This window comes from Crotalus tigris, unplaced genomic scaffold (assembly GCF_016545835.1).
Source record: "Crotalus tigris isolate CLP2741 ecotype Arizona unplaced genomic scaffold, ASM1654583v1 scf7180000017977.1317863, whole genome shotgun sequence".
Lineage (NCBI taxonomy): Eukaryota > Metazoa > Chordata > Lepidosauria > Squamata > Viperidae > Crotalus > Crotalus tigris.
The window spans coordinates 1,243,372-1,265,855 of NW_024096755.1; the positions used below are offsets into that span (position 1 = coordinate 1,243,372).

General features: G+C 37.3%; 1 protein-coding gene across 3 annotated transcripts; it reads right to left on the bottom strand.

Moving 5' to 3' along the window:
- Window positions 1-291: 291 nt before the first annotated feature.
- Window positions 292-22,262, bottom strand: RNF112 (ring finger protein 112). Of its 3 annotated transcripts, XM_039345844.1 has the most exons (15): window positions 22,110-22,231; window positions 18,583-18,659; window positions 17,392-17,460; window positions 15,636-15,933; window positions 14,222-14,437; window positions 13,508-13,645; window positions 12,089-12,193; window positions 11,944-11,994; window positions 10,057-10,113; window positions 8,410-8,496; window positions 8,140-8,266; window positions 7,185-7,315; window positions 5,134-5,187; window positions 4,262-4,333; window positions 292-2,751 (listed from the first exon to the last, which is right to left on the bottom strand). In XM_039345844.1, the coding sequence occupies exons 3-15, from the start codon at window positions 17,415-17,417 to the stop codon at window positions 2,221-2,223; spliced, it is 1,893 nt and encodes a 630-aa protein (XP_039201778.1). In that variant the 5' UTR covers window positions 17,418-17,460; window positions 18,583-18,659; window positions 22,110-22,231; the 3' UTR covers window positions 292-2,220. The 3 variants fall into 3 exon arrangements, with proteins under 3 accessions (XP_039201778.1, XP_039201777.1, XP_039201780.1); XM_039345843.1 differs by lacking the exon at window positions 18,583-18,659 and having other exon boundaries at window positions 22,110-22,261; XM_039345846.1 differs by lacking the exons at window positions 5,134-5,187; window positions 18,583-18,659 and having other exon boundaries at window positions 22,110-22,262.
- Between the last annotated feature and the right edge of the window lie 222 nt (window positions 22,263-22,484).

Consider the following 22,484-nt stretch of genomic DNA (forward strand, 5'->3'; position numbering starts at 1 on the left):
AAATGGTCATCCTGAATAGAAATTCAGGAAGATGCCAGGGACCTGCTCCTTGAATAATCAGGCGCTTGAAAGGATCTCAATTAAACTATGCTATAACAAACTACCTTGGTTTGCTTCTGGTATCCAGGCGAGCTGAGATAAACTTTGTTTAAAGCAACAAAACCCAGTAAAGGAAGAAGTGGGTAGAAATTGAATTTCCTTTCCTTTCTGGGAAAAAATGAAGTCCCTCTACTCATTTCCCCACCCTGTTCCTATAACACAATATAAAGAACAAACAAACAGAATCATGTATTTGACTGATTCCAGTTCCAATCAGAGACCTAGGATTTATTTATTAAACAAATGTATATAGCTGTCTATCTAATGCAAAATGATCTGGATGGTATAGAATAAGTATATGAAATCAATATAAATATAAAAACAAGTTTTTATAAATATAAAACACCAACATTAAAACATTAGAAGTTTTTTTTATTATTCTGGTAATGTTATATGATGCAGTATATCATAAGCTCAGCAAGGAGCTTTTTGGGTAAATGTGCAGCTGTTAATATTGTTATGTTATTGGAAAAATGTTTAGTTTGTTATCTATTATCAGTCACCATCATCATCAACTATCTATTATAGCAGTACAATTTAAAAACATGTAATCACAAAGGACATCCTATGATCCTCAGAACCCAGCATTTCATCTGTCTCCCAAATACATTCGATAAATCTTTAAAGTTCCCAGAAAATTTATTGGAAAGGTATGTCTTGGAGAAGGTATTTGCAAAAGAGGTTGTTACCATTGAGAAGGCTTAGGATTCATGACATGATATTCTCTTAGTACAAGGACCTTTAACATGCCTTGTCTCCCTGTTCTCTCTGGACTAGCAGAGTTGACTTGATCTCAGCCCCCTGCTGAGCCATGTGCTGCCTTTAAGGTGACCATCAGAACCTTGAATTTATTTATATATCATATTTGCAAACAACCCATCTCTCTCATAGAGGGCCTCTGGGCAGTGTATAAATAGATATAAAATCATAAAAACTATATTATAATAAAAAGGATTAAAAGCAGGAAAATTCTGTTAAACTTAAAAGTTTAAGTTCAAGATTAAAAAGGCAAGAAGAGTCTTTGGTGCACTAGCTGGCCCCATGGCTATGTGCTCTTCTGTGGGCCCCAACCAGGTCAACACAACCAGGTCTTCAAGCATTTATGAAAGGCCAGGAGAGGGGGGGCTGCCTCACCTCTGGGGAGAAAATGTCCAAAGAGTGCGGGCAGTGGCAGAGAATGCGCTCTTCCTTGAGCCCACCAGTCAAAATTCTTAACTAATGGTTCTGTAGCATTACCTTTTCTGCCTTACCAAGTGGGACAGGTTGCTGTAATGGGGTAAAGTCAGTTCCGCAGGTAATCTGGCCTTATAGGCCTTGTAGGATTTTAAAAGTCATAACCAGCACCTTGAATTGGATCTGGAAATAAACCAACACCCAATGCAACTCACATAGCTGAAGATTCTGAAGAATTTTCAATGGTTGCCCCACGTAGAGGGCATTGCAATAATCCAGACAGGAGATGGGGGGGGGCCATGAATGATGAAGTGAAGGGTGTCCCTATTCAGGAAGGGGTGTAACTGAGACACAACATAAACTGCACCTTTAACTGCACCTGCTACTTGATTCAGCTCCATCTGGGAGGTGTTACAATCTTTCTGCAAAGGGTGAAGGACCCTGTGATAAATTTTGAGATGACAACAAGGCCCACTTTAAATTCTTTTATATTTTGATCCAAAGCAGACTAATGCAGAATGGATATCATTAAGTAGCTCCATGTCTACAGCTAATGCTATGGATATAATTTTTGCTTTTCCTTTATTTTATATCTCAAAATAGATGCTAGAGCAGGGGAAACATGGTTCTGTGAAAGAGTAGTAATTCATTAGGGCCTGCCTCCCCTCCCCCAAATGGGACGGAGAGATACAGAGGAAATAATTATTTCTTTTAATTGCCGTTGAATGAAGCATTTGCCTTTGTCTTTTATTGTCACTAGCAAGTCCAAATCTTTGTGCTGGAACTATGCTATTTTATAGCTATCCCAAAATGGAAGTGACTAATTCTTCATAATTCTTGGGACAAAGGAGTGAACATGAGACTAGACTCCTGGGATTTATATCTTTATAACAGGTATTTGTTCTTTGGTGAAGGAAACAGGGGCTCTAATTCTTAAGATGCACCTAATCAGCTAATAAGATTCTTCTCATCTGACACATTCTCCTCCTCTTCTTCTTCTTCAATCTCATTAACACCTTTAGCCTCATTCTTGGCTTCGTTGCTCTTAGCATTCCCTAAGCGGCTTCCCACACTAGCTCCCACTCCTCCTCCCACAAGTCCAAATGTGCTTGCCCCGGCCACAGTCCCAATCGCAAAAGTAGCACCGGTGCCCAGCACAATGGCTTCTCCTGCCAACAAGGCTGCTGCTATACCAGCTCCAACAGCCCCACCAGCTAACCCCACAGCACCCACCCCAATGGCTACCCCAGCTTTGATTGCACTGGATTTGAAACGACGGTTGTAATCTTCCATGAAATCATTAGCTTCACACTTAAGGTATGATTCCAGACATGATAAAAATTCGGTCCGATGTGGCTCATCACCCTGAAATGAATCTCGGAACTGTTGGAGGAGCTTCTCTTGCTTCTCCTTTAAGCGCCTAGTCATCGAATTTGGGGGCACTCGTAGGCTTGCCAACACTGAGCGAGAGAATTTATCCTAAGATTGGACAAAAGGGTGGTAGGTTATAGAAATAGATGTGGAAAAGGGAGAAGACTGTAAATATTAATCACCTCATTATTCATAATAATGTCACTTCCTATTATTCCACTGTTTATCATATATTTAATCTGTCCTTGTGTCTAGGACACCAGATTTTATGTTCTCCATTTTATATTCCCAATAGTTAAATGTCTATGGAGATTCTCAGTCATTCAGGTCATAGTTGTCCCAAATATGTTTTTTTCAAGATATAAATTCTTCCATTCTCTATCATCCAGTCATTGCTGAAGAAGTTTCTTGGATGAGAAGCGAAATGTCTTCAAAGAAAAACAAGGAAGTCCAGTTGCCTCTTGACAAAGCACCTTTGGGTATTTCCAATAGCCTTTTGTAGTCAATTAAGGTGACAGAAAGAACCAATACCTGTGTGATAAGTTTTGAAGCTGCCACAATATTTTAACTTGCAATAGCACTTAGACTTATATATCACTCCATAGTATTTTCCAACACTCTCTGAGAGGTTTACAATGACAGCATATTGCCCCCAAGACTTTGGATCCTCATTTTACTGACCTCAGAAGGATGGACGGCTGAGTCAACCTCGAGCCCTGTCAGAATCAAACTCCAGGCTGTGGGCAGAATCAATCTGCAATACTGTATTCTAACCACTGCACCACCAGGGCTCAATGGTTTATCTACTAAATTTTATTTATTTGCTCTATTGGTCTAATTGTGGTGTAATATCTACTAAATTTTGCAAAACATAAGAGGCTTTACTCTTGACCTACCTCAAAGTTTTCATTTGTGGAGCACATTTCACCTAGCCTAAGTCCATCCTCATACAATGTCAAACAAAAATCATTTTATTTACTTTTTCTGCATTTAAATACTGACCAACACCACTATAGGTAGTCCTCAATTTATGATCATTCATTTAATGACAGTTTAGAGTTACATCAGGATTGAAAAAAGTGATTAACAATTTATCCTTGAAGTTAAGTAATCATGATTTGTGTACTTGGTAACCAGCTCACATTTATGACAGTTGCAGTATCCTAGCTAGTTTCCAACAAAGTCAGTGGGGGATATAAGATTCGCTTACTGACCGCATGATTCACTTAACAACTTTGCTTAATTGTGGTGATTTACTTAACTGTGGAAAAATTGTTTGTAAAATTGGGTCTGGCCACACAATAACTTACCTAATGACCACATCACTTAGCAACCATAATTTCAGTCCCTGAAGTAGTTGTAAATCAAGAATTATTTGTACTTGAACTTTCAAAGTGCAGCCTTTTGGTTTATATTATACTTCTGATTCTAGTCTACCATACTCTGACCAAATGTCAATCCTTTGCCCTTCCCCACATGCCAATTTAAATTAAATAAATCATAGAAATCTGTTCCATCTCTAACACATTCCAAATATTTGCTTCTTCAAAATCCTCATTTTTTTGCCTTTTAAAAAATTAAAAACTATAATAAAACTGGTCTCTTCCTCTTGACCTACCTGTTTTTGGATGAACTTTTTAAATTTCTTCTGGAACATTTTATTTTTGTTCTGGTTGAAGGTATAGGCCATCTGAGCAGAAAGAAAAAGGAAAGGTTAGCAGATGTGGCTACAAAATTTTTAATCTTTCATTGAGTTCCCTTACAATCCAGAGGAGACAAGGAAAGGAATAAAGAGAGAAGTATAAAGTTGGATGTATGCATCAGGTTCACCCACGTCAGCTATTTAGCTTTATATCTGCTCCTTTTTAATGGAAATGATTCCAACTGCAGAATCCAATCAATCAGAATAGAGCTGGAAAGTACCTTGTAGGTCATCTAGTCTAACCACCTACTCAAGCAGGAGACCCTACAAATTTGAGACAAGTGGCTGCTCAGTCTCTTCTTAAAAACCTCCAGTGATGAACCACAACTTCTGAAGGCAAGCTGTTCCACTGGTTAATCCATCACTATCAGAAATTGGATTTCCTGCTATGGTTCTCCAAAGCCATATCTAACAAGCTATTTATGATAGTCTCATCTTATCTTCCACCTCTACAGAATTCAACAAATGGATGTTTTTCCATCCAAACACTAACTAGGCCCAATCCAATTTAGCTTCAGCAAGATTTCTTTGGTTTTTTTCTTCATGCCCCATTATGTTTATCAGGCCCATTAATTCCTTGTTGGGAACCCATCAAGTAGTATTAGAATTGTAAGCTAAGCTAAGATTAAAACAAAATGAAACAGAAAAGGGCAAAAGCAAACGATTTCTACATAGCTGCCCAGAAAACAGTGTGGATGTGTTCATGGAGTCTGCAAATGTGGAGCTTGCTCTGAGGGACATTTTCCTTTTAAAAAAAAGATGCAGAAGGAAAATGGGAAAGTCAGTACCTCTATGGGTGAGGAAAAACCAGTGTGATATTGTTTCATGAGTTCTGATAAATCCTAAAAGAAATTTTAAAAAAGGAGGGTTCAACATGTGAAAGTAGATTAACAAATACATGTCTATTCAGAATATCTCCAAATACAGCATATAGACAATCAACTTATAACCCACCTGCCGAGAGATTTCTATTGACAGATCAAAACACAGAAACAGACACACACAGTATTTTCCCCAATATACGACACACTCTTTTCACATAGAATTTTGGATTAAATGATGCTTTTTCTGAGATGGTTAGAACTTAAAAGTTAATGATTAACACAACAATTGCAATAAAAATATCAAAAGCATAAAGGCATTGAAATGGACCAAAGGCTCGGACTAGGAAACAGGGTTAGAAGTTTTTTTTTATATATGATGTAAAGAAGATTAGAAGTCATTTCTTTAATTGTGTTTTTGTTTTTTCTCTTTCTGCCTATATTGTACTTTGCACATTTTTCTTTTTTCTCCATTTTATGTTTTCATGTTTATGTTTTAGATATATAGAAATCTTTAATAAAATTATATATTACCACAAGTAGGTAGTACCACTACTAGTATTGTGACAGTAGATAAGGATGAGGGCCTGAAGAAGGAACTAGAGAGAATGTGGACAGTAAAAGCCAAAGTGCATGTTGTAGTAATAACAGTATGTGGGTTTGTGATTCCTAAGCTGGGAGAGTGGCTCCAACATAGCTCTCTGTCCAATTAAGTACAATGCTAGGAACAACTAAGATCTTACTCATAACCTTCAAACTCCAAGGCCCCTGGTAGAAGACCCAAGAGTGAGTACAAGGTGAGGAATTTTTTTTAACACACACACATGCATACACACATACACATGCAAGGAATACATATATCAACTCACTAAATATTCACAGATGTGCCAAGGAAGGGTGGAGGGGTGGGCAGGGTATTATCATACTCTAGATCTCATTAGGCATGTGTTAATTTTGGACAAACTATGAGGGAACATCAATTGCATCAGTGTGCCATGTCAAGCCAAAGCATATCATGCATTTCCTCCCATTAACAACTGGATGAAAGAAGGGAGGCAACAGGGTTCCTTTCCTCTGAGTTGGTAGTAACAAGGCTCAAACCAAGTCACACAAAAAACTATGGGCACTAACACTCCTCATGAGATTCAGAACTACCAGCTTGATGTGGTAGCTATGTCCACTGGCTACAGAGCCAAGCAACAGTGGAATTAAATTACCCTTTGCTTAATGTGTTCAAGTGGCATTTCAACAATCATTTCTCTGGATGTTTTTAATTGGATTTTTAAACTGAGCAGGGATTTTAACTGAGTTTCTATAAAATCATGTTTTGAACAGGCAGTGCTGGACTTTTCCTGTTTGCTCGTCAATTTACATATACAGTTTTAAGTCCAAACTGCAGATTCCAGGGTTCTTCCTCTTATAACCATTTTTCACCTATCCAGAATAGGGCATCTCACAAGGATTGGCTGCTTGAGATAACTCTAAGTCTCTTTCATTTCCCTCTCATTCCCTTTCATTTCCCTCTCATTTCCTCCAGCACCAGCATAGCAGAGTTGCCAATAAAGCAGCAACCTTGACACAGGTGTGAGAGGGAGGAGCTGTATGTTTTTACAGCTATGCCTCCATCAGCAGCAAAAAGAGAAGTTGTTTTTTCCTTTGGAAAGAGTGGCCAGTTCTGAGAACAAACATACAGAAGCACAGCAAGGAAAAGGACAACCTAGAAAAGTGAAACTGCTCCATCTGCTGGCTGTTAAAAGTGACAACATAGAAGAAAAACTAGGAATCTCAGAGAGACGGTAAAAGAGTCAGGATAGTAATGTAAGAAGACATTGATGTTTGGTAGATAGTAGTTAGGGAATTAGGGAATTCTGGAACTTGAAGTCCACACATCTTAAAGTTCCTAACATTGAGAAATAGCTCAAAAGACTGATCTCTTTGGATATAATAGAAATCTCTATATGCCAAACACAAATGCAAAGGTGTAGGTTGCTTAGTCATTTGATTCCCATAACTCTCACCTTTATCTTATCAGCAAGTTCTGTCCCAGTAAGAGGTTTGTTCTCCTGATTTCTCTGTACATGCATTCCAGCTGATCTGGCAATATGATTCCCATAATCCTTCAGGAATTCTCTAAAATCCTCATCCATACCTGCAAGAAACAATTCAACTGTTCTGGAGAACACACACTTTTTTTTTTACCCTTTCTGGAGATCATAATTGAAAATATCTAAATGCAACCTGATTTAGTCCAAGACTCCAGAATGAAAAAGAGTGTTGTATTTGGCCTTAAAAGGGAACAATCCCACTTAAAAACAGTCTCTACGTTTGTCTATATGCAGTGTGTGTGGATTCTGGTGGTGGGAGAAATAAAATTGATTTTAGAATATTATTTACATCTTCAAGACTTAAGCTTTGTGCATGTTTAAGTAATCATATAGGTTTGGGGGAAGTGAATGCAGCAAAGGAATTACAAAATTGATTCTAGATAGGCATATTTTGCTAGCAGCCAGACAGATAAAATAGGACAATGAGAAGATTTTGGTAAATTTTAACCAAAATTATTTGTAGGATAAAAATTTATTTCATAAAAAATACCCTGGCACAGTGGATAATCTTATTGGCTTCACTACAATTATTTTACATTGCCTTTTGAATTCAGAGCAATTTTTAAACCATATTAAGAGGGGGGGAAATCCATTCCCTGCTTTGTTTCCCCCATCTCAGTTCCAATTAAGAAAACAAAGATTCATAGTTCCATTTCAAGCCACAGAAGGAATTGATCTAATTATTATTATTATTATTAATTATCATTAACTCCAAGACTGATCAGAAAGGATTTATGGAATTGATGTTCCTCCTTGCAATAGAATGAAGTAATTGTGTTATTCTTTTCTACAGTTCATACAAATGCTGGATGCATAAACTTGTGGGAGGAACATGAAGAAGGTATAATTGAAAGAAAGAGCTTCTTGCCTGCTATGGTGCCTTCATTTCCCATCACCAATGTCTTTCCAGGGAAGGGCATCAGGTAACAAGAAGTGTCAGTGCTTTTGAATATTTGCAGGGCTCGTGGATGCCGGTTGGGTTGACCCTCTAGCTTCTGAGGTTAAATGGACAAATAGAAGGGACTATTGCAACTATTGTAACACTCTGTTTCTCTGCTTTAGAGGGGAGATGGATTCCTACGGAATCTCTTCATTATCAACTCAGGATATCTTTCTATAATTTCTACAACAGGCTTACCTGGATGGTGTCCTGGAGATAATCTTGTCCCCCCTGGAATCCATAAATGGGGGGGTAGAACCAGTCACGAACCAAGACATCAAGATGCTGCAACAACAACAAAAACAAGAGAAGCTGCAGGATTCTGCATTTGCCTTTCCTCCCTCTTATTGTGGTCCCACTACGTGTCCACTAGATGCATGGAACAACAAACCTAGTCTTCATGGTAGTAAAGGTGAGTTAGAAAGTAAATTGTACATATGGCAATAAATTTACAGGGCTGATTCAACCATTACAAAGAGCCACAGGAGATATTTTTATTTTCACCACCTTCTCCTGCCATTTGGCATGTCCACCAATGCTGCTAAAACAGGGAGAGTGATGCATACCATTTGGAAGTAGAATCCTTCCCTGTTAGAGAAAGACCATGGATGATGGGTCCTATCTTCTAAGGGCATTCCTCCTTTGTCAGATCCTTTCTTATTCTGCAAGGCCCCTCAGCTTATTTACTTATCCTTCCTTCTATTCCCAGTCTATGAAGCTGAGGGGGAGCAAAGCTGTCTTATCACTTGTAGAGGACAGGAGAGAATAAGGAAAAGAATTATGTGAGTTCTCTGCTGAAGTATAGTTCAGACTGTAGCTCCCTTTGAGGCTAGTCCTATTTTTAAATATTGGTTTTCATTTTTTTTAAACCATTTACCCCAGCATATCATAACTATAGTGAAAATAAAGCAGTGCCTCCCCTTACATTCATATTGCTATTCCGTTGTTCTTGTTTCTTTATAACACTCTCCCTCTACTTTTTCAGCTTGCAAAGATCAGAATAGGTAGGGCTGATAATACTGCATTGTCACCAAAGGAAACTGTACGAACACTTGGTGTCCTTTTTTTCTCTTTTTAGATAGATATGACTTTGGGACTTTTAAGGGCTTACAATACCTATTGGGAAAAATTATAATCCTGAACAGAGTTTCTTATTTCTGTAAGATGGAACTTGAAATCTCATATACCACAGCAGATTGTCTATTTGTGCTTTGGATGAGAAAAAGCATGAAGAGCATACTTGATTATTATTTTTTGGGAATTTGTATTTTAACTTTTTGCCTATTTTTTTTTTAAAGAGAAAGAGCATGAAGGTACCCCAATAAACCTCATTTTGTTATAGAACTTTCTTACTACCTGGTTAGCTTCTGGCATTCAAACCAGGCAGAGAGATACTTTCTTAAAGCAACAGGATAGTAAGATTGTCTACTTGGGAAAAATAAGCCATCCTACTTAACTAACCCCTTTTTTATGGATATGGTGGGAATATGGTGGTCTATCTAATTTTGGACTTTTTGTAAAAAAAGAAAATAAATTATTGTCCTTTCTAGAGATGAAAAATGGATGCAGTATAAAGATAAATAATGCATTTTCAAATAGCAGTGGGTGAAAAAGTTCATTAATATTCACAGTGGAAAGAAAAGGAAAGAGAGATGCGAGTACCAGGCAGAAAAAAAACAGAGAGGAAGAGGAGTTTGCTGTGAAGAGGAATTCAGGAACAAAGAGCCTCTTTGACCAAGTGTAAGGGCAACAGTTCTGAGGGAATGGTAACAATGGAAGAGGAAAAATATATATATACATGACATGAATGTAAAAAAAAAGAAGAGAAAAGATGGGGCTCCTTACCTGAATAGGCTTCAGCTGGAATTGATGGCCCACAGTCTTTGCTATGTACAAAAATATCTGTGGGATAAAAGAAGTGGGTGACTATGAAACCAGGCAATTTAATTTCACCCGAGTTTATTGTCTGTTCACTCAGCAGCAGAGATGAAGAACTAAAACATGATTTAGGAAATAAGTGAGGACCTCTCTCACTTTGTGATTGTGAGTTATTGTTTTTGAGTTATTGCCTGACCGATTCCAGAGAATTTAGGACAGTAGACTTAAATACAGTACTGTATGTAAGCTGGTGGGGGGTATATCTCTCCCCCCCCATTTAAAATGTAATAGTCACTTTAAACTACTTAACCTATTGCTTTTATACAAAGACAAAGCATTGTTAGTTTTCCATTTAATATTTTTAATGTTATTGAGACAATCAATTTATTCAGATCAATTAAAGAATTTTTAGCTGCATTTGTACAACATGCTAAATTTAATTACTTGTAAAATTAGAGTGTTTCTTGTGGCATAGCGAATTGCATGAGCCAAGCATCAGAGTTAAGTTAATGATTCAATGAATGTGCAGATTCAGACACTGGGTTAATTTGGTATCTAAGACCAATATGATGTGGGGATCTAGCCTTTGTTCAGTGGTTGCATTCATGGCTAAATCAACCATGTAAAATTGAAAATTTCCTTACTGGTTTTCCTGAACTATTTGTTTTGATATCTTTATTGTAGATCATAGGAAATGGAAAAGACAGTAGGTCACATATACACACACTGGTGCAGCAGTGATAGGGATCTGATAACTATTAGGTAGCCATGTTTTTTCATTGGGACAAAGATTAATCAAGCTGTTGTCAACTGTCCAGTTGGCATTTTCAGAAAAAGAAACTCCTGGGACATGATTTTATCAAGAGTATAATACTTTACTGAAAATTTACATTGGCACAGAAGAAGAAAAAACAGCTCTGGTTTTCTCACAGAAAGCTTGCTTAGTTAAACAATAGATTCCCTCGCACGTACCCACTGGGTGTTCACATGGTACAACAGTAATACTTCTTCAGTCCACTTCTCCATTGAGCACCTGCATTAGTAACCTTGATATTCTTGCAAGCTCTCAAAGATGCCTCAGTTGCCTAGATACCTTCCCTCCCACTTTTCCATTCTATTCCACAATCTCTATCTTGATTTTTTTTTTGTCAAGCTATGAGCGAGGGAGAAAATGTAGGTGAAAGGGCAAATAATCTTGACAGCTTCTTGAGATCAGTTTGCCCTGGCATATCAATATGCCTAATCATCCAACTGAAATGGATTTTCTTGCATCATTTGACATTCCTGTTAATATTTACTCCAGAATGAGACTTGGCAATACTTTGGAAACAATTTGGAAAAGATGCATTGGAGTATGATCATAGCACCTATCAAAAGTCTTAAAACAGCCACACATTTTCTTATTTTAACTTGGCTTTTCTTTAGCTGACAAATATCCTGGAAAAAGATACAGGTGCTTTAAAGAGTATTACATTTACTTTTTTTTCATCCTCCTCAGCATCTTCTATAAATGGATCTGAAGTACTGCATAACCCTACTACTTATGGAGTCTCTTGCAAGGCATTGATTCTCTACTTGTAGTATACTGAAACTGATTTGGACTGTTTGAGTACCACAGCTGGCAGATTCTTGCATCTGAGTCAAGGTATCTAGGTAAAATAGTTTAGGATCTTTCCAATTTGGTTGCCTGAATTAAAGGAATCAAAAGACACCAGAAGTCTGGACTTTAGTTTAGGCCCCCCTTATTTTAACTATATTGAGAGAACTTTCTTTTTATATCACCTCTGCTTGGTCATATTGCAATGTCTCCCTGGGACAAGGACCCACATTTTTAATATTTAGAGCCCAACTCACTTCCATGTATTCCAGGTCTGGGTCCTTCAGCCTGTGGGATAAATTGAGAATCTAAAAGACAATTAAGAAACACAACAAAAATGGGGTAAGTAAGTTATTTTTACAGTCTAGAGGAAAAAAGGTGATTTAGTTTCTAGAACTCCACCTGATAGGAGCTAAGCAGCATAGAGAAAGCTGAAAACTTGACACCATTGTCCTTGCTTCTCTCTATATCCATTGAGCCTTCGGTGTCAATCAAGAACAAAGCTACCTGGAGATGGAATGGAGAAGACAAATAAGTGGATACATATAGTGTGAATTCATCCTTTTCGTCTGGTTTCTGATTCAATAAATTGTGCAATGTGGATTATTCAATAATCATCTTAGGAATGTTTTGTGTACATAGCTGCAGAATTCATTTTTAAAGTATATTAAATGCTCTTAGCGGAGATGGTAAATCTTTTAGATTTCTACCCTGGTTGAACTACAGTTTCCGGCATTCCTGATGTTTTAAAAAATCAAAATGATGATAAACAGAATAAAAACCCAGAGATAAAACTACTGAAAACAGTCCACACCATCATGACTGAAGTATAGGAAATTAATCACTTTATAATGGAAAAGATAGGCTAGTGGGGTCCATCCAGCACCTGGTCCATTGATTCATCTAAGTTTGATAAGAGATGCAACGAAAACAAGGCAAGAAAGGAAAATAGTTAGGAAGTGGCAAGAATCACGTAAAATATAGCTGAGTACAGCAGCTATTACATGTGGCTATAAAAAAGCAAGTTTCTACTTTCAAAGCACTCTTCCCTCTCCCCACATTGTGGCAAGCATAAATTCTGCATAATTGGTAAATCTGCTGCCTTTTAGAATCTACATTTCCTGTGGTGAACAGATTTTTTTTTTAAATACAAGCTTCAGCATGCTGTTTAGTGTCTTAGTTCTCCATTATGCTTTTGAAATTTGGTGCTGGAGGAAACTCCTGAAAGTACCATGGACAAGCAAAAAAAACAAATGGAATATAACACAAATTAATCCAGTGTTCTCATTGAAGCACAAATGACCAGATATGACTTCGTACACATTATATGAACCACTAGCTCTCTACAGAAGTCTTTAATGATGGGAAAAGTGGAAGGAAAGAGAAGAGGACACTCAACAGCAAGGTGGATAGATACAATTACAACAATGATAGGAGCACATTGGAAGATATGAAGCACTAGGTTAGGGACAGATCATTTTGAAGATTAGTATCTATTTGGTTGCCAAGACAAGTCAACACTGATGATGTCAATCAATCAATCAATCCATCAATCAATCATACAGACAACTCAATTAGATCAACCTCCAGCTTGGCCAAGCAACATTGTTTATGGCAAGATCTATGTTTTCTATCATACTATCAACCTTCTGAGTAGCATTAATAAACTCTAGTTTGGGGACTGGTGTGATATGTAGGAGATGAGAAATGCATTAAATTCAGAAAATTGTTGAAAAATCTGGCACAGGGGCTACAAAGAAGAAGACAAAAGGCAGAAAGAAGAGGGGAATTACTTCTTGGATTGAATTCTCAAACTTTTACCTTTCCATTTTCATCAGAGACCAAAAATGGCTGATTCCACATCCAGATCCCTTTTGTGATGCTCTTAGTTCCTGGATGCCATTCAAAACCTGTCAATGGCTCATCTTCTTGACCCATCCAAGAGTCATCTGTAACAGCCTGCCAGCAAGGAATAAATAAATGAGACAGGAAACATGTAGCTGCTGAAATAGCATGGTTAGTCAAATAACATACATTTTCCAATATATCAAAACATTACTTGTGCAAGCAACTTTCTCTATTTTTCTCCTTACTTCTGCAAAGTTCATTGATTTGCTTTTTGGTGAAATGCACGTTATTATTTTACTGTTACTTTATTATTATTTATTCTTTAATTATTTTTTGTGATTTATTTATGGTATAAATCTCTGGGAGTTTAAAAACTCCTTAAGAAGCATTTGTATTCCACCAGTGAGATACCATGAGATATGAAATACTAGGCTACCTTCAGTGATTATATTCCTTTATTAAGTTACATTTGCTTTTTCAGACAAGGAATGTAGTATGCCTTATTTATTTCTCCTTCTCATATTCTTTAGAAAGTTGAAAAAATGTGCAAAATGCAATGCATATAAACTCATTTTACATGCTTGATTTCTTGAATAAAATTAACACAGCACTGTAAGATGATAGGAAGAGTATCATCCAATCCAAATCATTTTAAAATCCTAAGAAAATAAATATTCTCAAACTTACCAGATTTTTAAATCTCCGCAGGAGGAAGTTGAGCAAGAAGGATTTACCCTGCCGCTGTTCCCCAATGATGGAAATTAAACAGACAGGAGTATCTTTCACCTCTTCCTGCTCTAAGCAGCTACTCAGGGCCTCTGCATCCAAGTAAAGATCTCCATTTTCATCCAAACCTACCAGCTGAACTGGCTGCCCCAATACCACTGAAGCTGTTGGCATTTTCTGAAAAGGAAGACAACTAGCTCAAAACAAGCTGTGTACAACTTTCATGGCTACTCAGTCAGAGTCAAGAGAGCCAAGATAGAAGAAACTAGGGCAGCTCAATTGTGATGGCCATGCCAGATTGACAGAAGTGGTAGGGAATGTGCTGTTTGTGAGCTTTTTGGGAAGGGGACTATATAACTTGGAGTGTGAAATGAAGTCAGTTTTCATTGATATATTGTCTTTCAATGGTTCTTTCTCTTCGTAGGGAATGGTTCTCATCAAGAGAGGAGAGGACAGCTTTGCTCAGAGACCTCTATTTTGACATCTATGTGAAACCATTGGAAGTGTCATCCACCAGCATAGTCAGGTATCAACAGTAATAATATCATAACCCTACACCAAATAATGGAAGTGCTATCCCAGTAATTCTGTAGAGAGTTGTATTCCCTTGTTCAAAGTGGCCCACAATATGGGATCCTTCTTGACTTATAACTCTTCTTCAGATAGGTGACAGCTGCAGACAGGTGGACTTTTGAATATTTACATCTGGTACACTAGTTCAGCCATTCTTGGGTTGGAAGTCTTGCTCCCATTCATCCATGTAATCTCTTGTCTGGATAACTATAACATGATCTACACTTGACTGCACCCATAAAGCATTTGGAAGCTAACACTAATACAAAATGTGGCAGACCTGGGCTATCATGAATGATTCATGTTATACTTGGGTGTCTACCCAGCTTTGGGAGCTGAACTGGTTGTACCTTGTCTTACAGATGTAGCTGAAGGTTGTGGTTGTCACATTTATGGTCCTGTGTGGCTCTGAATCTGGTCATCTGCAACTGTTTTTTTCTGTATTCATCTGCTTATTGCAACAACTTCAAATCTATCTATCTATCTATCTATCTATCTATCTATCTATCTATCTATCTATGTATCTGCAATGTAGGAGATGATCAGGTTGAGCCGAGGGAGGGGTCAAATGCATCATCAGTTTGAAGTCACCATACCCTGTAAGAGACCTAAGTCTCCCCTTAAAGTCCATTAACTCTTATCTGGAACCAATTACTCTTTACCATTAGTAGATCAGATACTTGTATCTAGATAGTATGAAATAAACTTGTAGTACTTTTGAACTCTATCCTGGTTTGTGATTTCTTGCACCTGATATACAATGCAGTAAAATCTTCCTAGTTCCACCTAGATGCACTCTCACCTTGTTGACCTCTTCCAGGTGAGGAAACTGTGAAATTTTTTCCACCAAACTCTTCAGCCGTGCATCTGGTTTCATGCGTTCAGGGCGGCAGAGATGGCGGCATTCAGGACAATTGTACTCAGACTGTGGAGAATTATTTACGTGGATAAATAGACAGTCTTGACAGAAATTATGCCCACAATCTATGGAGACAGGATTAATGAAAGACTCCAAACAGATGGAACATTTGATGTCTTCCTGAAGGTCCTGGATCATACTTCCTACAGATTTTGGTGTAGGGACTGTTGATGAGATCGGCCTGAAAGAAGGAAAGAGAAAGAACTGAATCAAACTGAGGGAAGCTCTAGCTTAGCTTCATGTGTTACTGTAGGACCGGAATGCTGTTCAGAAATCCAGAAGCTCCACCTTGAAGGATGAGTATCATAATCTGAAATGGGAAGAAGGGTGAAGTCCAGAGTTAAAATGACCAAACTATATCATTGTCTGCAGCCCAAGTGCATAGATAGTTCATAGAAATTAAATCTGATTGTTATTTTTCCAGGTCAGAGTCTCGTACTACACCCATCCTTCATCTGGAGAATGGAGGAGGAGGAGGAAAAGGAGGAGGAAAGATTAAAAACAAAAGAAAAAGGGAATATCAAATGAAGAAAATCAATGACTCCATCGGCTTTGTATGTGGACCCTACAATACCATCTGTTATTTCGGTCTTCTGCTATCGGCTTTACACTGGTCTGTTATCTCTTTTTTGCCTCCAGGGGGTGAAAGTGAAAAGACTGTTTTCTGTACTCCAAAACAATTGCACTAGTACATAGTATTTTGCAGTGCTTTTTTTCTAAAAAAAAAAAAAAAAGTGCCAGAACTCACCCATGTCATACAACCCGCCTTGCCTACCCTATAAGGTCCCGTCCAAAAAAGGTGCTGGAACTCTATTCTGGGTGTTCTATGAGAAAAAAAGCCCTGGTATTTTGGCTTATTTTTATAATTTTGCATAGCTATTTGTCATAACCCTTTGTGGAAACCTTTTTTTTTTCATGGTGGGAAAGTCAGCTTTGCAATGTTCGTTTTTATGGATTAAGTGGAAAAATGGAAACTGATATGACTACCTTTCTATTATTTTTTCTTGAGAAAATGACTCATCAAAAGTAAACAAATAACATGCTTAGTGTTTGATAAAGGGAAAAGTGAACTGATAATCAGAGTTAAGTGATAAATAAATAATAGGTGGACTTAGATACCACTGATTTCTGTTTCTAGTTTCTCTTATAGTTGATCTGAATTCTTAAAGCTGTCATTTATTCACTCTAGAAAAGGCTTACATATTATTTAAAGTTTTTAGACTACATCAATTTCCCACAGAACTGCAAATCAATCGCAAGAGTAAATAAAAACACAGTAATACTAAATAATCAGCCAAAAAATACAAAAGTTGCAATGAATTCTGAAATAACTGGAAAGGTTTTGATAAAAATAAACAAACAAACAAATAATAGCAAATAATAGCATAATTTCTGTCAAAAAATAAATAAATAACAAAATCTCACAGAATCTTAATTTCATGGTACTCAGCCATTCTTTTTTTAAAAAAAATCTATAATTTATTGTTACTAAGTTACAATATTTACCAATATTCCAACACATCAAACTGGACGTGGTCATGGTGAAGATTATGAGAAAAGTTAGATTATGTTATTACATTAATTCTTTCAGTATTATTCCGCCAAATATTTTTCTTTGAAAAATAAAGACCCAACTCACAGTTTAGTACTATTTGTGTTTCCCATTCTGTGGTGACCAGGATGCTGAAGGATTCCAAACTTCTCCTTCCTAAAACAGAGAAGATCACATTGCTAAGAAGAGGGTCATCTCCCTCTTTTTTCCTTATCCTTTGTATTTATTTATTTTGTATCCGTTTTTATTATTTTTTTAAATAAATCAAGGCGACAGAGTATCCATACATCTGTTAGGTGCGTTAGGCTAAGAGAGAGTGACTGGCCGAAAGTCACCCAGCTGAATTCCCTGGATAAGGCTGGGCTTGAACTCGTGGGCTCCTGCTTTCTGGCTTGTTGCCTTAACTACTAGACCAAACTGGCTTTTCCTTATCCTTATCTTATCCAGAATCTGAGAAATAAAGATGGGGCAGAGAAAGAAGAAAAAAGAAAAGGGGTCACGAAAGACCAGTCCTTTGACTTTATTTGGGATGGAAGGAATAAAAAGAATCATTTGTGCAAAAGAATGCAAAAATTAATGGCCCCAGTCTGAACAGGGAATCCTATTCAAAACTGTTCAGAACAAAGGTTTCTGTTTTTATGTCCTTTGTATTCTTAATCGTAATTTAAAATCAAATGTATGATAAGCAAAAAATTAAGCAATGAGAGCAAAAAGAAAAAAAGAAAGAAAAACAAAACCAGGGATAATGGGGACTGTAGTCCAAGGTATTAAAAATCAGCTAAGTTGGGAAAAGCCAATGTATGGAACAGCAACTTCAAATCTTTTTTTTTTTTTTTAAAGAAAGAAAAAAAAGCTACGTAACAGTGAGCTGGGACAAAAAATATAAGGGACCTAGGAAATTCTAGAAAGTTTTATTATGGGGGTACAGTAGGAGTAAAGGCAGCATACAGAACCTTGGAATTCTCTTCTTAAGGATTTCTTTATATTATTTAAAAGTAATATTTTATATGACTTTGAAAGTATCCTCTGTCCACTCCCCTGCCATCCAGAGAAGATTTGGAACATAAGCTCACTGAAAAAAATGTACAGTTCTGGTCATGTGTAAAGATTAGTTCTGGAAACTCAATTAATTTAATACAAGGAAAGGAACAGGATGTCCTTATTAAAGTTGTTATATATATTTGTTCACTGATAAAGGCAAAAACCTGATTTCTTGTGATGTTACGGGCACATCCATGTTACTTTGAAGGAAATAATACAATCATAGTTTATCATTACCTTTAGTGATTAGTTCAATTTTCCAGTCTAACTTTTAGACTTGGGATTTCCTTGTGGTCTCCTCTCTGAGTATAACCCTGTTTAAATCGTCAAAATCGGTCAAAGAAGGTTAGGGTTAGGTAACTGGCTGGGTGCAGCCCAAAAGACCTGCTTCTAATTTCAGTCAGTTATTTACTTAGAAGAAATCTAAGTAAACAATGTATTTAGTTCTATCCCACCTTTATTATTTTTGCAGGCAACTCAAGGTGGCAAACATATCCAATACAACTTCCTCCTCCTATTTTCCCCACAACAACAACTCTGTGAGATGGATTGGATCGAGAGAGAGTGATTTAATTTTAAGTTTAGTGCATTATGCTGGATTAAAGCAGTATGGTAACCTACAAGTGGAGATCTTGCCTCACAATCAGGAGGCAGTTAATTTGATCCTAAGTAGCGGCATTTGTTTCTCTATCTGGGTGCAGTTCTGCTGTGAACTCAACATAGACATCAGGAAGGGCATTCGGCTAATAAACATTCAAGCTCTGCTCAGTCATCCAACTTCACCCCAATGCAAGGGATTGCAGGTTTGTTGAAATAAAAAAAAAAAAAAAAATAGAGGATACCAAGCTAAGAAAGGCTGATGGAATTCATTAATTTGGTTATTAAAAAACACAATAAACTTATAAGAGAGATTTAGGATTAGAAGTATTATTTCTGCTTATCTCAGGAAGCTTATCTCAGTTTATATCATTAGCTTAAAGTGAACTGCTGTTTTTCATCCCTGCCACTCATCTCCTTTATACCAAAGAAAGTGTCTCTTCTTGATGGTTGGCTTTGAGGTGAGAAATACAAAGTATTTATAACACAGAGTGTTTTTGTAAGGAAGTTCTCCAAATATTATATATTTTGATTTCCACCTTTGACAGTAACTTCTTAAGATGACTCTTTCTAACACTTAAGTGAACTCGAAAACAAGTTCCAAGTTGAGCAAGCCAAAGAGCAAATGTTAAAACATACCACTTTTTGTTTTAGAACACTATAGCTTTCATTACCATACAAATTAGAACAAGAGAGAACAAAATTGATTCTTCCACTCTTCTGAACATCTGTCCCTGTTTCCTACTGCTAGAGACAAAGTGTTTTATAATAACTTTCAGCTTCTATTTCTGTAACACAATCGACCCACTATTTCAGAGCTGGCTCTACTCAACCATACCCATAGTTTTTGCTTTTGTTCCTGACTGCTTTAATGTTAGGTTTATTTTTTAAAACAATTGCATTGGATTTAACTGTGATTGGCAAGGGTGGGAACATAAAAAAAGCCAGCCAAACAAGAAAAGCCTGTCAGGAAATAATACGACTTTTATATGTTCCTCTTCACATTTTCATTCTGAAGTTCCTATTGAAGCATGTGACATCAAACCATATCACTTTAGTTCAATGAACTCATAAAAATCCTCACACTATTAAGCATTGAGGCAAAAGCAGTTAGTTAGCAATATTATTGTATTGTATTGTATTGTATTATTATATTATAACATTATATCCCTATAAGAGAAACCTGTTGGAGCTAAACTTGGGAAATCATAGTTGAGTACTGTATCTGGCTGTTCTTAGTGGATAGGTACCTCCAGATAACAAAGATTAGGACAAAGAACACAACAGCAGACATTTCTGTCCTTTTGTGATAAAATAGATTATGAATAATACAATTGCTTATTAGGAAGACTTATTTTGATTCCCTCCATTTAGAAGTTTCTTACATTATCTTTTTGTTCTTGCAGCCAATTCTGTACTTACTTACAATTAGTAAGACTTCTAGGCTTAAAAAAAAAACCTACACTTTTAGGGTAGACCAAGCTAGGTAAAATCAATTGACCTTGTCTGATCTCAAACAGCTAAATGAAATTTTGCCTGTTTAGTATTTGGATGAGACACTACCAGGAAATAAAGGAGAGACTAGACTGGGAAGTTGAAAAAAAATGCCCCCAACAGGTGTGAAAAACTATCTCTATGGGATTGTTAAAATTAAGGTGTGATTTTAAGAAATGTCAAGACTTGAACTTGATTCATGGGAGTTAAGAGATGGGCAAATTGAAGAATTCTGCAGAATGAAGAATTAGTTAAATTAATCCAAAGTCTCAAAGGAAGTCCCCCACACAACTGTATAGACTTGCAATGTCACTTCAAAGTATCTTTCTTAAAACGCCCCCCACCCCTGCATCTATTGGACTTCATCTCCCAGAATTCCCAGCCATTTTACTGATTGAAAATTTTGGGATTTTGAAGTCCAACAATTTGGACAGCACTCTCTTGCGAAAGACTGCTTTGGGATTGACAAAGTAATGAATTTATTAATAATTAATGACACTGCTGAAGAAGTTATTGGGCAAGACTACTTCTTGCTATATATTTATTTAATCAAATTAATATGGCGCTCATCTCACAGCATCTCTGGTCCTTCACGAAGAAGTTGGCAATGCTATAATAACCAATAAACTGGAATAGCAATTTGTCTAACTGATTTTCTCTGGGTCTAATCCATCCTGCCTAGGCCTTATTACTAATATATCTATACAGTGCTTCTTAAAAAAAAAAGGTGCCGGAACTCACACATGTCATACCCTGCCTTGCCTACCCTCTAAGTTTCCATCCCAAAAAGGTGACGGAACTCCTTTCTGGGCGTTCTATGAGAATCATACCAGTTCCGTACAACTGATAGCTAATTTTTTTTGTTGCCCAGGCCCAGAATGGACTTCTGGAAGTGGCATCCACACAGAGAACCAGTATATATACAATTTTTCCTACAAGTTGCCCTCCAGAATAAAGATAAGGAAGGATGATTAAAATAGAACATGGATTTAAGGAGTGGCAGGTAAGATGCTGGAATAGCAATTTGCCTTACTGATTTTCTCTGGTCTAATCCATCCTGCCTAGGCCTTATTACTAATTCTCACATGTGGAGGATGTTTATCTGAAGCTGTAAAGCATCTTATCTGCCACTCCTTAAATTCATGTTCTATTTTAATTTAAGTTATATAGATATAGATATATAGCTAATAACCCTCTTGGTTCTCTCCTCTTCACCTTTTACTGCCTGTGATGCAGTAAGACAATTGGATTTTCCTCTGAAATCTTTTTTATTGTTATTATTATTTGGAGAAATAGCAGAGGAAACTATTTCAAAACCATGCCTGGTAGTATCCATCCCACCACTTTTTCTCTGATCCTTCACTGGCAGAATCAAAATACTCTCTAGCGAGCAGAAAACTGAGCAGAAAACTTCCACCTCCCAACCTCAAGCTCTCTCCTTGTCGAAACGAAGCTCAGAGAAACGCGAACTGATCGCGAATGCCACAAATATCGCCACCCGACAGGAGGCAGGTCGAGTTTCAAGAAGCAAAACCCAAAGGGATCGGCGAGCGACGCTTTCTTCCCGGTCAGCTGAACTTGACAAAGAACAGCTTAAGAAGGATCAGGCAGGCAGAAGGGACGGGGGGGGGGGAGTCCTTAAAAGAAGGCGACCCCGTCCCCTGCTCTCTTACCTGTCCCAGGCCGGGCTCGGTAACGTTTGGGGCGAAGGAGTTAAAAGCGAAAGTGAAAAGAAGCATGTTGGAGGCAGAAAGCATCGCTACTTCCCCATGCTGGAGAGCGATAAAGAAGGTGGCGCGGATTGGTTCACCAAAGTCTCAAGGTTGATGGAAAGATGACGCGAGGGAGGAGAATAAAGAGCTGTTTTGGGAGGAGAAAAATCCGACCATACTAAGAAGGCGAACGAATTTTTGATTCGGAATCCACTTCCACGCTGAAGTTGGCGTGCAGTGCTGGAAGAACATTCATGTAAAATCATTTTCATCCCTTCTGTGCAAACAGGCATGCAGAAATACGCACACCTGAAATTGAACTGAGCTTTCTTTCTT